Here is a 17,099-nt window from a genome sequence, read left to right on the forward strand (position 1 = left end):
AGGCAGATCTTATGACGTATTGTTTCCTTGTGATAGATTTTCATGTAGATGTCTAACATGAAATAATAACACTGCGTATTATTCCTTTGGAAAAAAATATAAAATCATGTTTTAACAAAATCAAATGCAACTGAACTTTGAAATTTAATATAAATTCACCAAAATATCACTAAGCCAAAAGGCCACGAAAATGAGAAATGTCTAAATATTTCTAGTGGAAGAAAGATGAAACTATGCCACAGGCTTATTTTTCACGAAGATATATTCTAATAGTGCAATGCAGCACATTTTCCCTCCATCTCTTTCAAAGAAATAGAAGCACAGTATTGTGATTCAGATTTTAAAGTAGTCAACTGTTCAACCATTGCCCCAATATTATTACTGACTTCAAAAAAAACACAATTAAAAATAAAACTCCACAGATTTAGAATGCATTTGGCATGGGAGAGTTACTTAACATAAACATTTCTTAATATTGCTGCAGGTTTCCCCTTACATTAAATCTTTAACATGAGTAGAAACTACTCAATAAAGTACTTCCAAGTACTGTATTACATTGTATGCCCATTATTCTGATAAATTAAGGCTTAAATGTTCCCCACTCTCTTTTTCCTCACCACACTCCCACTGTGGCTTCCTGCAGACACTGTATGGCTCAGTGACCAAGGAGGAGTGCTCGAATTCAGCCATTCATCTTTGTTAGTTTATAAAAAGCAAATGTACATCTGGCATGCAGTCCGCAGGTCATAAAGCTGCATGAGATCGACACCTTCGGAACGAATCAGCTGGGAATGCATTTTTACAAGCCTCTCTGCGAACATCAATCAGAGAAGGAATCTCCTTTTCAACAGCTAAGATGCAGGGACACACTGTTTGTTATTTTGCCTGGGGAGTTTATCAGTAACTTGCCCAAGCAAATGAAGGAGGGTTATGAATCTGGCTCCCCATAAATGGAGAAAACATTTTTCATTCTTTGTCTGTACTGATATGGCTGGGGCTATCTGGTACCACTAAGTTGATTACCCACTTGCCCACATGTATACTGTGGCAAAATTGTCTTGGTGGAATAGCTTCTTAAAATCATCGAGATTCCATTTGAATCTCAAGAATATTAGGTTGGCTTAAATTTATATTGGTGTAGAAGCCATATCTAGTAGAATGAATCATAAAAAATCTCAGAAAATCAAGAATGTTCAGAAGCCCTGAATAACATCAATAGCAATTAAGAGCCTTTCTCTTTTCAGTGCGCCCTGAATAACAACATCAATAGCAATTAAGAGCCTTTCTCTTTTCAGTGTAAGCTTTGCGATATAAGTGGTACTTTGAGGTAAAGTAGATAATATAGTTTATGCTTTCATTCAACCTTTTTAAAAAAATACATTTTTAGTGATTTCAGATAGGAAGGGAGAGGGAGAGAGAGATAGAAACATCAATGAGGAGAGAGAATCGTTGATGAACTGCCTCCTGTGCATCCCCCTCTGGGATGGAGCCCGCAACCCGGGCATGTGCCCTGACCTCCAGTCCAAGCCAGGGAGTAGTAGAAATTCCGGTGCAGTATTTTATCTGTGGACTTGGGAACTTTTAGTGGACAGGTAGGCATACCTTTCATTATTCTGTTAAGTCACTATCTGTAATATGCTAAAAACTCACTTCTTTACTACTGAATTGGCATCATGTTCAGTTTTCTGTATCTTCTTGGTTTGTCTCTAGTGGCTTTCTGATTTTGCAAAGGGCCAGACAATACACATTTTAGTCTCTGTGGGCCATTGAGTCTCTGTTGCAACTTTTGAGCTGCCTTTATAGCAAGCACTAAGCAGCCCAGCCGTAGAAGGCATGTAAATGAATGGGTGTGACTATGCCCCAATAAAGCTTTATTTACAAAACCAGGTTTTAGCTTAGGGGTCATAGTTTGCCAACCTCTGGTCTTCCTTTAAAGTTTCTACCCTGCTCTATTCTATTTCCTTGTTTTTTTTTTCCCCAAATCATTCTTGACTTTTCTTTTTTTTTTAACAAGGCACACTTTGCCAGATTACTAAAACTCCTGACTCCTAGTCTTCCCTAGGTCACCCTCTACACTGGCTTTAATCTGCTTGTCCAGACTCTCACTCTTCTTTCAAGCGGCTTTGGATATTTCCATTGGTTTTTCAAAACCTTGACTTACTGACTGAATAAAGTCATAAATCTCCTTTTAGTGAATCTTCATGTTTTACTCAAAAGATAATGCCCAGCCCCCAGCCCACAATTTTTGGAAGACCCTCTATCCAGTCCAAGCCAGAGGGAGTGGTAGAAATTCCGGTGCAGTATTTTAGCTGGGGACTTGGGAACTTTTAGTGGACAGGTAGGCATACTTTTCATTACTCTGTTAAGTCACCATCTGTAACATGCTAAAAACTCACTTCTTTACTACTGAATTGGCATCATGTTCAGTTTTCTGTATCTTCTTGGTTTGTCTCTAGTGGCTTTCTTGATGATTTTAGTCTCTGTGTTCCATGCTAATCCCTCCAGGCTGTTCATTCTCCTGAACTCCATTTCCACAAGCTGCCTTCTAGGTTTTTCCACTCGGATATCACAAAGGCATCGAAGACATAACATGTCTAAAACACAACACAGGTGATCTGCTCTTCTTCTGTACTGCCCACATCAGCGGACAGGTTCACCACCCACCCACCCTGCTTCTCTACATAGAACACGAATGTAATCCTTGACTCCTCACCTCCCTTCCTTTTTCTAAAAAATGTAACATGTCTAAAACACAACACAGGCAACCTGCTTCTTCTGTACTGCCCACATCAGCGGACCACCACCCGCCCACCCAGCTTCTCTACATAGAACACAAATGTAATCCTTGACTCCTCACCTCCCTTCCTTTTTCTCTGCACATAATCAATGACCAATTCCTTCTTTTCTTCACTCCAAACATCTTTTAAATCAGTGCATTTCTTTCCATGTCACTGAAATTACCCTTCAGGCCACCGGGGTCACCTTTTGACAAGATCTCAACAACAGCTAGGTTTCTCAGGTTCCAGTCTTGTCCTAAATATTCATTCTCTACGCTTCAGTTGGAGTAATCAGATCAGAGTTGATTATTCCACTTGTTTAGCTAAAAGACTTCCTTTACTTGGTCCCCGCCTCCTTCTGAGGAGTTAGAACTCCTGAACACAGCTTATAAGACCTTGCATGATCATTATTTCCTCTGCCCGGAGACCTGCTCTTACTCCCCACCCCACAGCCTTCCACAATCAGCTCAACGGTCTCATGAAGCTCCTTGAAGGATAATCTAGTTCAGTGTTGTATCCTCAGCATCACTTGGCCCCAAGCTGGGGTACAATATATTTGCTGAATGAAGAAAAGAATGACTTTAGTTCCTAAGGATTGTGAGATCTGAACAAGTCAGAATAATGTCTTAAAAGCACATTAGAAACACCTACTGGTTTTCCTTTATCACCTTTACCCTACTTTTAGGTACAATGCCATTCCTTGGTTTTGTTTTTGCTACAATAGGTATTTTTAAATGCTCAGTTGGTTGAGTGCCATCCCATGCACTAAAAGGTCACCAGTTCAATTCCCTGGCATGTGCTTGGGTTGTGGGCTCTATCCCAAGGTGGGGCATGCAGGAGGGCAGCCAATTGATCTCTCTTTCTCTCTCAAATCGATAAAAACATTTTAAATATGTTCTTGATTAACTGGACACTAAGCAATCCACACAATTATAAAAAGCATTAGAACAAATTATATGAAAGACTATAATCTTACAAAGTGAAAGTCCTTGTTTATGAAGACTTATAATTCAGAATTCATCAACGAAAAGATAAATGTTATGAAAATTTACCTCATATGAAGCAAACACTTCTGCATGACAAAGGACACCATAGACAAAGTTAAAAGATAAACCAAACCCTGGGATTAAATATCTGTGACACGCCTAACAAAGAGTTAATAAGTTGAATAAACTAAAAGTCTTAAAAACGAAAAGGAAAAGTCAAGCAACTCAACGGAACAAAATGGGCAAGAGAAATAAATAAGCAGTTAGCAAAAGAAGAAATACAAATGGTCAAGAAATGTATATAAAGACCATCAATCTAACTAGCAATTAGGGAAATGCAAATTAAAACAATAAAAATGGAGTCTTTTTGAGCTGTCAGACAAAATTCATATTTTTCATTTTGCTGGATGGCTTTGTTTATGTGCAGAGCAGGAACAGGGGACATAAACACGCTCACGCTGATGAAGTAGAGAGTGTGAAAGCCACTTACAAGGCAATTTGGCAGCAGCTATTGAAATTAAAAATTAAAAAACCCCTTGACCCAGCAATTTCACTTCTAAAAATCTGTCCAAAAGAAATATTTGCACATTTACAAAAAGATTTATATGCAGACACGCACAAATAGAGAAATACACAGATTCACTACAGATTTCTCTCTATATTAACAGCAAAAAGTAAGAAACAATTGAATTATTATTTTTCCCTTTAATCCTCATGCTAGGATGTTTTTTGTTGATTTTTAGAGAGATAGGAAGGGGGGGAGGGAGGGAGGGAGAGAGAGAGAGAGAGAGAGAGAGAGAGAGAGAGAGAGAGAGAGAGAGACATCGATCAGTTGCCTCCCGTATATGCCCCAACCTAGGTATGTGCCCTGACAATGAATTGAACTTGCAACCTTTGGGTGTATGGAACAACGGCTCCAATCAACTGAGCTATCTGGCTAGGGTCAACTAAGTTATTACTAATGTAGTAGTGGTAACATTAACTAGTGTACCCGTATTTCTGTTAAAAAGAATGAGATACGCCTACAGGTATTGCATGAAAAAAACCTCTTGGATATACTCTTTGGCAGAATACACTTTAGAACTGGACCTATCCCATTCAAGTTTAAAAACATAGCTACGCATGTAAGTTCACTGAGGGAGGAGGAGAGAGAGATGCACATTGAGTTGCTGACAGTGGTCAAATCGTTGACAATGAGAATGTCGTATCCGTGCATGACCATTAATGACAACCCTCCCCACCAATGCAAGGCTCTCACCGTGAGCCAAGTGTGACAAGGAGGCCCGCTTCTGAAGAGGTACTCCGCAAGGCCCATGTCTACCCTCGAAGTTCGAGGCGGCAGCTAACGGGAGTGGGTGCAAAATGTAAGGGGGACTTCCAGTGCCAGCCTGCGTGGTCCGAGTTTCCTTCCCTCTAAAGCTCACTCAAAAAGTGTGAAAACCCCCATGTTCCTTGTCAATGATCAGGAAGCTATTGGGGTCCTCTGCTTCTGAGAGCCCAGCATGGACTTCCCTTTCCTAGAAGGGGGCTGACCATGCTCCAAATTCCGTTGATAGTCAAAGGCTCAGACCAACCTGGCTCTGTCCCCTGAAGGAGGACCCAGTAGTAACCCAATACCCCCCAGACCTCCCCAAACCATCTCTACCAGGAATAGATGTTCATGCTCTGGACTCCGAGTGCCCCTCTGTGTTCTGTTATCTGGATCCTTTTTGGGAAGTGCTCACGATACCTTGTTATTTTGTCTCTCTCTTCCTTTTGTTCTTTTAACTGTTTTCCCTCTCTCTTTCCAGTTCTGTTACTCTCATTTTATTTATTTTTTACTTTTAAATATGTTTTTGGAGAACACAGCAGTATCACCTTCCTGCTAGAACTTTAAAAAAATATATATTTTCAAATATTTCCTTATTTCACTTGGTAATCTCCAGATGTAGACCAACCCTACCAGCCTCCATACTCATTCTGATGCTTGGTTTTCATTCATTTTTTTGCTTGTCTCTTTTACTCCTAGGCACATTCCTACGTTTTCTTGCAGTTTGATCCTTTCATTTGCATTTTCTTTCTCTCTCTCTCCCTCATTACTGTTCCTATCTTTCTAATTTCTGAGTAACCTCAACTCAATTGTGCTTTCTTCTGTACTATCGCCCACCTCCAAATACGTTAATAAAAAGCCTGTTTTAGGGACATCTTCCTGACGCATCCCCGAAGGACAAAACATAACCCTCTCTACTTCCAAGTGAGATGAACCACTCCTAGCAGTATACACAGTGGCATTCCACCAGGCTCACACCACGTTCACTATGAGGCTTTAAGTCAGTGTTGTGCCCTCAACCATCCAATACCCAGGAGGGGGCTTGAGTAGCCTCAGGTACCCACAGGGGGGCTGTCCCCTGGAGGCCCAGACAGGGAAGCAAGATGTCAAAGGGACCTCTGACCAGGTCTCTCTAACAAGAGGAAAGACGGGAACATGGTAACCACTCCAGCGATAATGTATTTTGGAGAAGTCTTCCTATTAATACGTATGTCAAGTTTCTATAAAGAGAGAATCACCTGTGGCAAGCTGTAGCATTTTGAAGCTTGCATAGTGGGACCACCATATGGGGAGCTATTTCAAGTCACAAAACTCCCTATTGGATGAGAGCCTTAGAGGGTAGGCGGGGTGCAAGCAACTCTGGGTACAAGGGAGATGGGTGGCTGCTTTGCCAACCTGGGGCATGGAGAGCGAGCCAGGGGCTCAGCACAGGTTTCCTCGTTCTCTGGTGAGCAGGCTGTTTGGGGGGCAGGAAGGGGATAGAGAACAGAGGCCGATTCCTCCTGAGAGTAATGGGAGCCTATCAGCCACACGGAATGGTTATTCCAGCGCACTGTCCGGTTATACAAAACGCAATGCAATGGATGTCCCACAGGAGCATCTGCGTCTCCGTCACCCAGGATACATGCAGACCCTTCGTTCTGGTGCCACACTTCCATGCGCCTTTGGGTAGGTGACCTAATTCACACTGATGAGAGTCAGCCCCAGGTCCGGCCTCATGGAACCACTGAGAAAGGTGTCGACCTGGGACTGGGATTGTTCTGCAGGTGGATTTAAGCCTAGAGCTGGTGGGAGAGACTGTCAGAATGGAGCCAACACAGAATGAGGCAGAGCTGACCGGTGTACCATCCCAGACCTGCGATCACGGTTTGAACACCGCAACGCAGCTCTACAAATGGTGTTTACCGCGTGTCCTAGGATGTCAGGCACTGTCCTCATTTCAGAGCAGTCTCGCCTACTGTCCTCACAGAGTGTGATGACGTCCGCCATGGCCAGACTGTGTGTCCTGCTGGGGGTGGGGGGGTGGGGTGGGGTGAGACCACCGTCTCTGTACCCACAGCCTAGGCTTTCCTTCGAAGAAACCCTCCAGCTCAGGGTTCTGGGCACCCGGTTTACAATCTCAAGAGTGGCCCTGGGATTCCTTCTTACAAGAAAATACAAATGAAAGGATCAAACTGCAAGAAAAAGTAGGAATGTGCCTAGGAGTAAAAAGGAGAAGCACAAAAATGAATGAAAACTAATCATCAGAATGAGTATGGCGGATGGTAGGGTTGGTCTAAGTCTGGAGATTACCAAGTGAAAATAAGGAAATATTTGAAATTCGGTTGGGACAGAAACACACATGATCTGAAACAAGCAGAGGGACCCCAGGGGTCTTCCATCCGCTCAGATCTCCCCTGGGAGGGGGAGCCTAGAGACCGCCCAGTTCCATGCTGATAGGAATGAACAAAGGCCAGGAGGCCCCTTCGCGTTGATGAATTCTGAGGAAAGGGAAAGACTCCTCAGCTGGTGACAATACTGAAGAGCGGATTAGCCCCAAATGACTCCTCCGTGTCTCTGTGGAGGGGCCGCGCCGGCTTCCCTCTGAGAGTCTGTGACCTACTCAGTGATATCCCCTCTTAGAAGACGAACTGAAGTGTCTGCTCAGGGAGGCAGAGCAGCGACAGGACACGATGGGGCGGGAGCTTGGGGGACAGGGACGAGGAAGCTGCCATCTGGGCTGTGGCTCCAGAGGACAGGGGCTGCCAAGCGTGGTCAAGAGGGGTCTGGGCGACAGGGCGATGTTAGCAGGAAAGCCGCGAGGGCTAAGCGCCTACACCTGCCTGGAGCAGGGAGGGAGGAGGCTTGAGTGCAGGATGGTCCTGTGGGAAACAGTGACTAGTCCGCTCGAAACTAACGGGAGGACTGCAGCTCCTTGTCGGGAAGATGAGACCCCGTAACATTGGGTCTGAGAATGGCTGTGGCCCAGGCCAGCGCGCGTGCATGCCCGGGTGTGTTCGTGCGTGTGCCCATGTGTGCACACGCACATGCCTGTGCATTGAGCATATCTGTGTACACGTGTGTCAATGCATGCACATGCACGTGCGTGCATGCGTGTGTGTGCGCAGTGTGTATGTGTGCATATATGTGAATGTGTGCACGTGCGTGTTTGCTGGGGCCATGGGAAAGGTTGAGGGCTGGGTCTGGCCACTCTGCTTCCTAGAGAACAGGAGGCAGGTCCACTCTGCAGCAAGGAGAAGGCTGTTCAATCTCTGAAAACCTTGCATGAAGTGCAGTCAGTCAAACGAGTACTTTCAAAAGCCAGAGACGGGAAATTGGGTAACAATGGCTGTTGCACACAACAGACTATCTGCCTGGCCATATGCTGCACACTGTACATACAGCCCCTCACTTACTCCTTCCAACCCGCTATTCCTGTTCCACAGGGGAAGCAGCTGAAGGTCAGAGACCAGGCGCTCCTGGAGGGCCACATCGGTGCTACGGGCAGGAGTGAAGATCTGACTCCAAAACCAGCCCACGTAACGGACCCTCGGCTGTCCACGTGGGCGTCCCCAGAGAGCAGGCGGGTGAAGGAGGGCGTGAGAGACACACACAACCCACAGAGCAAGGGACCGCAGGGGCCCATCCTCGCTAGGCATGTCACGAGGGGACAACTGCGAGGTCTCCCTCTCCCTATCTCTGACACTTGCCCAGCAGCACAGGGGGTGGGAAGGGATTTGGGGGGTAAGTGTGTGTACCACGGGGAGGTCTCCCCTCTCCCGTCGCCCAGCAGCACAGGGGGTGGGGAGGTGTGGGGGGGTAGGTGTGTGTACCACGGGGAGATCTCCCCTCTCCCGGTCTCTGACACTCACCCAGCAGCTGGGGGGGTGGGGAGGGGTGGAGGGGTAGGTGTGTGTACCACGGGGAGGTCTCCCCTCTCCCCGTCTCTGACACTCGCCCAGCAGCACGGGGAAGGGGGTGAGCACTGCAGGGAGATGGATCCTCTCTCACCCCCCTTCCCCGGTGCAGCAGGACCCTTCCCACAGGGAGGACAGGTCAGGGTAAAAAGACGGCGAGTGCAGCTTCAAGGGGACTGCTTCCTGTGCCTGCTTCCCGCTGTCACCCACGTCTCTTTGCCACAGAAGAGCCTGGAAAGACCTGCCTCTCCCGGGCTGTTGTCATTAAAATACTGCTCGGAGCCCCAGTTCACCGGGCCCCGAGTACTGTGGCGCGGATGACCGTCACCGGGGGTTCGGAAAGGGGTGGTGAACGGCAGGGTGCACAGCAGCCTGGCTGCCCTTTCCCCGGACGGACGGTGACCATCGCAGGGAGAAGAGGAAACAGAATCACGCAGCCCTCATACATCTTTCAATCAATCTCATCTGTGGGGATCTGATTTTCTGGGGGGGGGGCAGGTAGCTATGCACTCGCCGTGCCTTATAAGCCCGTGCCCCGCACCCCCGCGCTCTCGGGCTCAGCGTCCCCTACCTCCTTCGTTGTCCTTGCTGTCCGTGCAGAGGGTCTCCATGGCCACGTCGCAGCCCGCTCCTCGCCAGCCTGGCTGGCAGACGCAGTGCCAGCCGTTCTGGTCCAGCGTGCACCTGCCGTTGCTGTTGCACAGCCCGGGGCAGCCCTCTGTCAGAGAGACGAAGAAGGAGAAGGCACGGGAGTTGAGAATGGAGAGTTGCCGCACCCCGGACACACAGATAAGGGACACTGAGTGGGAACAGGCCTTTGTCAACAGCACAGGGACTGTAATTGCACACGGATAGAAACAGCAACCTTGTCCACGGAATCTCATTCTCGTCCAAGTGGCATCTTTGATTGGCCTGACCCTGAGACACCACTTACCTGGGCAGGACCGAAATATATGCAATGACCCGCTAAGTAGCTGCAGGCCAGACAGAATTAACCTCCTTTTTCTTCCCCCTTTAGCCAAGCAACAAGGCCGGTGGGTTGATTGCGTGGTGCGCAACAGCATGTCCGCACGACAATTTCGGGCTCCCCGGCATAGATTTTTTTAATCTGTTGTAAACAGATACCGGTCACTCCTTAGGATGTGCCTCCTTAGAGCGCCTTGTTGCTTTAAAACATTCCCTCTCAATTCAGCAGCCTGGAAGTGGGCACGAGGAGGCGCTGCACGATGCTGGCACGAGAACGTTAATTGTATCTGGCCCCAGAGTTGCCGTGTATTCATGTGAAATTACAGTGCGTTCAGTTAACTGCACAAAGTATAGGCCAGTCTCAGTGACTATACTTTATGCCAAGAGTACATTCCTCGTCACAGGAGAAGCAAAGCCCGGGAAATCGGAGCAGCTCAGCGTCTATTCTAACAAACATTAGGGTTCAGGCTGCATACGGATGGGACAGGACCGACAGGATTTCCAACTCAATGTGGTAGCTGTGCAGATCCGAGTACTGAGGACGGACGAAATGAAATACCATAAGGACCACAATAAAACATCGATAGACTGAACAAAAACACGGTAGTGACGTGCTTCAAGACAGAGCGCGGAGAGTGATGTCTGGTGACAATCTCCCTAAGGCTTTTATGCTGTTACCTTTATATCCTATCTTGTCTGCTTTTATGGGCAAGGAGGGAAAATTTGGGAAACGATTAAAATAATTTAATATATCCAAAAAGCTATCATCGTTTCAGTCTAACATGACATTAAAAAAAAAGAAAAAAAAGAAAAACAATTTTTGCCACTTCCTGACGATGATATCTGGCATGCGGCCACGGTGATTTGCTCATGAGGATGACGCCCAGGCAGGCCCTGGGTTCTGATCTATGGGTTTGACACGACACTGACAGGAACAAGGATCTAAATGCCCAGAAACGGGGAGAATTAACTGGTGATAAATCGGATCTCTTTGGACAGAATTATTTATAAATTGGTATAAAATATGTCTGCGTAAAAAATACTTATTCTAACAAGTTTGTTGTGCAGTTTCTTAAAATGAGAATGCTACTCTCGGTTTGGGGACGTGTGAGGGAACGATCTGTTTAAGGATGTTTAAGTCTGTTTAAAAAATTATTCATATAGTGGCTTCCCCTCCTCCAGTGTGAAACTGGAAAGGCTCTCAAAGAGACTTTCTGCCTCCTAAGATTAGCGTTAACAGAAAGCTATTCTGACAGGCTGGCGGGGTGTGGTAAAATCACTCTTATGGATACCACCAGGTCAGGATGAGATTAATTTTGCTGCTTCTTTTCTTTCAGACAATTATTGTCTGCATTTCTAGACTATTCAATACCTAAGAGGTGAACTTTATGGATGCTTTTTTTTTTTTAAAAGGGAAAGAAAGATTGAGGTGCAGCACTGACTGGGTGTAACAGGGGTTATTAAATGAAAGCCTGGACATTGCCATGAATCTTTTCATATTCTAATGAAAAGCACGAACAAGGACTAGAGAATAGGGAATCTGAGGAGAAAGGGAAAGGGAATTTCCTCTTCGGGAAAAATGGTTTTCACCTATTTCTACGATAACTGAAGACACGAGAATCTGCTGTTTTCTGCTCAAGCGGTGGCACTCTTTATTTTATAGAATGCACGATATTTTAGAGCTTTTAAGGGAATAACAAAGCAGATTATGATATCGCATGTATCCTGAAACCTTTAGAAAAAGCCAAAGAAGTTTTCATGTAAGTATAAATGGGATTCCTCTCAACATATGTTAACCAACATCTTCAGATTGGCAATTTCTTTTTCTGCGATAAGAGAGTGGGCCATTGCGAACTTTAATTTAGAATTTAAAGCTCATTAGCTGAATTGCCAAAAATGGAGATCTTAAAATAGAAACAAAAGATAATAACTAAACAGAAAACAGCAAATAAACTGTTATCTTCAGTTTATTTTATTTTTGCTTTTTTTTTTTTGGGATTCTGGTGAAGGCCTTTCACACAGGAATGAAATCTGTGATAACCCAAAATTATAAAAATGAGACACAGACATTTAAGTCTCACTACTGTAAATTCAAGGCATTTCACATAATTAAGCCTCACTCATAATTCACAAAAAACTACGCATGAAAACCAACCTATTTTCATAGCTAGTGCAATCGGATACATGGTTCTATAGATAGATATGGAGAAACGTGAACAAAGAGCAAGCATACAGTACCTTTGACTATCTTATCCAAATAGTGAGCTGGAGAAATTAAAAAGGAGAAAAGAACAGATAGACAATTCAGAAGTGTCACATGGGACAAGGAAATTTTCAGAATTTACATGCAAACCAAGTCACTGCGGCTGACACGAGACTCACATCACACGACAGATGCACCTCAGAGCTTCTCAAAACGCAACCGATTCGTGTGTGAGCCAACGCAGCCATGGCTGCGGGGACACCCAGCATTGAAAGCAGCATGTTCAGGTCAGCGACCACCTCCTTCCCAGGCCGCTCAGAACGCGCCCCCCACCCCGAGAAGTGATACAAGTGGCCTCCATTCTTTAGTGCTAGAGAATTTTGGAAATTTATAACGATGAGATCTACAAATAATCAAACTTAAATTTTTTTTTTTGGGGGGGGGAGGTTTGAGAAAAGACTTCTTTGTTTTAAAAGTCTGTTTTGAACAGAGTAGTCGCATAAGGGTTCCACAGGGGGAGGGGGGAGACCACAGCCCGGGAGGGACTGTATCTGCGCTCTGAGCTTCCCCACCTGAGACAAACCCACACAAGTCCTGCTTCGTGCACCTTCTCTCTCTGCAGTTGCTTGCATATTTACAAACTGTTGAACTATCATGGTGAATCAATAAGCAGAAAATAAAAATAAGTTGAGAATCCTTGAGCAAATGGAGCAGATGTAATCTATCATCAAAAAGGTAAGTTGTGTAGAAAATGATTACTCAGTGGCCTCAACTCCATGGCAGGTGGGCAGTAATGTGCCACCTGGACGGTCCATTGGGAGGTGTGCTAAGACCGTTTCTTCTCAAGGGAGCAGGCTCCGTTTCTCACACAAGCTTCGCAGAAACAGCCGGATGGAGGCTGTCTTTTCCATCGCTGTCCACCGCCTCTCGCACGAAGTTACAACTAGCCCGCACCTTTCTCTCGAAGAGGCACGGATACCTCTCTCCCCTCAATGTAGAGATCCAGCATATTCTTTTAAAAAATATATTTCTTTATTGATTTCAGAGAGGAAGGGAGAGGGAGAGAGAGAGATAGAAACATCAATGATGAGAGAGAATCATTGATCGGCTGCCTATTGCACACCCCCTACTGGGGATCGAGCCTGCAACCCAGGCATGTGCCCTTGACCAGAATCGAACCCGGGACCCTTCAGTCTGCAGGCCGATGCTCTATCCACTGAGCCAAACCGGCTTGGGCCAACATATTCTTAATAAGCCCCAAATCTTCTTGCTTTGTCAAAATTCATGCATCTTTAATGACCTAAAATTGCTTTTCAAAGACGCTCCTGTGGATTGTTTTTCATTACTGACACATGCACGTGTAGCAGGACTCTTCCAGGAAGGATTTAAACTAGGACTTGCGGTTGAGCCTCTCAAGTCTGCTGGTTCTGTCATGTGTGTAAGCGAAGCCGTAAGTGGTTCTGACACATCTGTACCACGTGTGTGAGAGGCTGCTGCACGCTGCCACAGGAGTCCATTAGCGGCTCCTGAGCTGCGGGAAACAGGAACGTGTGTACCGCTAATTGGCAGTAGACTCAGGTGGGCAAGAGCAGTGAGAGTCAGGCACCACTCTGAAATTCTAATTTCATAAAAATACTTCCATTTTCAAACATTACAATACAAATGTATTACTGAATAACACCATCCATAGAGTTTCTGAATAATTCATTCTGCACATGATGTAATCTACTAGAGCCCCTTAGTAGCTCCCTGAAAATCCCGATTTGGGTGGGTAGGATTTCTGAGGGAATTCTTAGCTCATAAGCATTAATAACACCGATCGTAGTTGGAAAGTAAGCCTTTTGCTTTCACACCAGGTCCACGCCAGTTAACACAACCAAACTGAGGAATGCGAGGAACTCTGGCCGGGATTAGTAGTTTTAACGTTGGAATAAATTATTTCTCATCTAGCTAATCCCATTACGTTAGCGAACAGAATCAATTATGCAGAACTGTGGATCGCAAAACAGTGGTAAGGAAGGGTAAGTTTGTCACGGAGCCTAGAGAACAGCAAAAGTGAAGCTGAAATGAGAAAATACATTTAAAATATATGGGAGGTCAAAATGTACGGAACACTTTAAATGTGAAAAGTAAGTAGCACAAGTTTTGCAAAAAGTTAAACATGGGCCATAAGAAAATATATGTACTGAGCAAAAGAGAGCAAGGTTTGGCATTTGCATTTTACATCAGAGGCAACAATGATGAGACTGAGAGTTTAAAGCTAAGAAAAAGGGCAAACAACCACCAACAACTTGGCCTTGAAGAGTAACACTTTTGACAACACCACAAAAGCCTGGTTCTAAATAATAAAGGCGTTAAAGGGAGATGTCGACATCTGAGGTTCAAATAATGATTAAAAATGATCATCACAACAATACAAACATTCCTTTTTAAGCCACTACAGGAAACAATCAGAAAAATGCAGGCAAGCTGTCAGAAGCCATTAAACACAATAATCGTAAAGATAATACAGTGTATTTAAAAATTAAGATGCCTGACCAGTGCTGAAATGCACATTAAACTGCCACAGAAATTACAGACACTGAAGTAGAGTCATGCCTACTCGGTCTACTAAGAAATTTTCAATTTGTTTTACAGAAGAAAACCCTTATAAAACAAACTCTATACATGGGAATTGGAGCCTTTAAGAAACGATTCTCCAGGGAAATGTTGTATTCCTGACTTCCTTTCCCTGGACTTCTGCTTATTTGTCTTTGAGGAAGACCCACGGGGAACACAGAGGGCAGCATTCCCGTGTCTCCTGTAAGATAGTGATTCTTGACCTCTTTGGGGTGTCAGATTTGAGGAAAGTGGAGAAAGTCATCGATTCTCCCCCAGCAGAAAGGCACGCATGCTCACAAACACAAAATGTGGCCCGTGGTCCCAGCGCCTCCAGGAGCTCTCGGTCCACACTGGCTGACTCTGAACACCCGGCTGATGCATGAACGAGCCCACATCTCCAGCTCCGGCCAGTAGGTCTCCTCCTCTGGTTCAGAACAATCCACTGTGCAACCAGCCCTGACCTACCAGGAATTTAGCAGCTATTTCTCTCCCTGAAGCCACAGGGTGGCACCACCCATCTTTTAGGTGCCATCTTCGTGGCCTCCTCGGGAAAGCGCAGGGGGCTCTCCCTTAAAAGGCATAACGCAGGTGTGTTTTAAATGCCAGGTGTGTTTTAAAATCTGGGCCTCCATCATCTCTCTCTCTCTCAAAATACATTCAGATACACAGTCCTCCCTGAGTACGGATGCCAAGCCCAGGCACTGGAGGTTCTCGGTCTACCTGCTGTCCAGGTAGGTAAAGACTCAGTCAACTTTTCGATGTGGGACAAATGTTCGGATCATCAAACATGTTACTTATTGTGTTTCCTCCTTTGCATTCTGGGGAAGATGGGTCGGGGTGGACACAAAACGACTTTCCCTTGTCTGTCCCCTTAGTCACGGACGGGGATTCTGACATCATTTCCTTGTGCCACTTTTAACCCTAATATGTAGGTTAGGGGAACAGTATCTCTTTGGAAATTCTACCTACATCTTGGTGCCTCATTTGCTTCTCTCTCAAAATTGTGGGCAGCCCTCCCTCCATTTCCTTGAGTTACCCGACTCCCCCCATTCCCTGAGTACTTTTCATGGATGGAGTCCAGGAATATGAACACCAGGTTAAGTGTAAAAAGAGAGGAGAGTCAAGAACGAGTTGTGGTCATTTCATTGAAGAGATTCCATGACAAGACCCGGCTTCAGAATGGACAGACACGTGGGACCGACGGGTAAACCTTCTCCGTTCGAAATGAAAACGCTGTGGCAATGCTAGCCACTGTATTTTCACTGCCTGGCTCAGCAGGGAAATGTCTTAATGTCCGCTGAATAAAATGATCACATGTACAATATTATTATGGTGGTCCTAGTATGTCTTACATATGTTTGCAGCTTTTGAAGGAATCCTATGAATGATACACAGCTACCTTTTAAGAAAGAAGCAAGTATGAGTAGTACTCCATTTACAACACCCTCTTCTCTCCTTGGCCCATCGGTTCCTCTTCCCTCACCCCATCCCTCCATCCCGATAGGCAGTGGCATTAACTGTAACTACCATTTCCTGCCTGTTACTATGTGCTGGAAACGATGCTAAGCTGACTTAACTTTCACCACTCCCTGGTGTCCCAGGCACTATTAGTATCTTCTTTACTTCCCAAATGAAGAAACGGAGGCACATGAAGTTAAATAACTCTCTCAAGGTCAAAATCAGAACAAGTGACAAAGCCCAAATTCCACCCAGGGAGTCTGAGGCCAGAGCCCACATACTTAGTAAATGAGCTGCACTGATGATTCAGAAGAACCGTGCACATGCGTGAGGTCGTTAGAAGCATCATGTCTGTTTGGATTGGTCAGTAAACTTACTTGAACGAAAAAATAAGACAAAAAAATATAGAAATTCTTAATTCAACGTTGACACCTAACGAGGGAGAGGCCAGGACATAAAATTAAAATCCAAACTAACTTGAAATATTAATCCGTTGACACAGCCTCATAAATCAGAGTAAATCTACCTTTTGTAGACCTAAGAAAGCTCCCTAAGAACTGCTGTCACCTGTCCTAAGAGCCCACAGTATGGAAAACCAATTGGCAAGATGTTAAAACTGAGGGGTAACAGCAGGAAAAAGAAAAACAAATGAGTCTGAAAAATCAAAGAAGAGAAGCAGGTCAGTGGGTGGATGAAGGTTGTGCGAGCAGCAGCTGCTGAGAAGTCCCAAAGAAGGCCGCTCATTTACAATGAGGTCAAAGGAACGTGTGTGCCTGCTTGGGGGTGGCCTGGGCCATGGGCAGGTGGATACGGAAAAGGCTTAATTCCAAGTTTGCTTTCCTTTTGCTCTCAAACTGATGCTTAAAAACACGGAGAAGAAACACAGGCCAGCCAAGCTGGTTA

The 17,099-nt window shown here is 45.2% G+C and overlaps 1 protein-coding gene across 1 annotated transcript in view; it reads right to left on the reverse strand.

Annotated features, from left to right (window-relative positions):
• Window positions 1–17,099, reverse strand: part of TENM3 (teneurin transmembrane protein 3) — a 600,673-nt gene that overhangs the window by 66,195 nt on the left and 517,379 nt on the right. The window contains exon 17 of the mRNA XM_014531397.1: window positions 9,540–9,686. Within this exon, the coding sequence (XP_014386883.1) occupies window positions 9,540–9,686 (147 nt within the window). The remainder of the gene's footprint in view (window positions 1–9,539; window positions 9,687–17,099) is intronic.

Source organism: Myotis brandtii, unplaced genomic scaffold, assembly GCF_000412655.1.
Source record: "Myotis brandtii unplaced genomic scaffold, ASM41265v1 scaffold802, whole genome shotgun sequence".
Taxonomy (NCBI): Eukaryota; Metazoa; Chordata; class Mammalia; order Chiroptera; family Vespertilionidae; genus Myotis; species Myotis brandtii.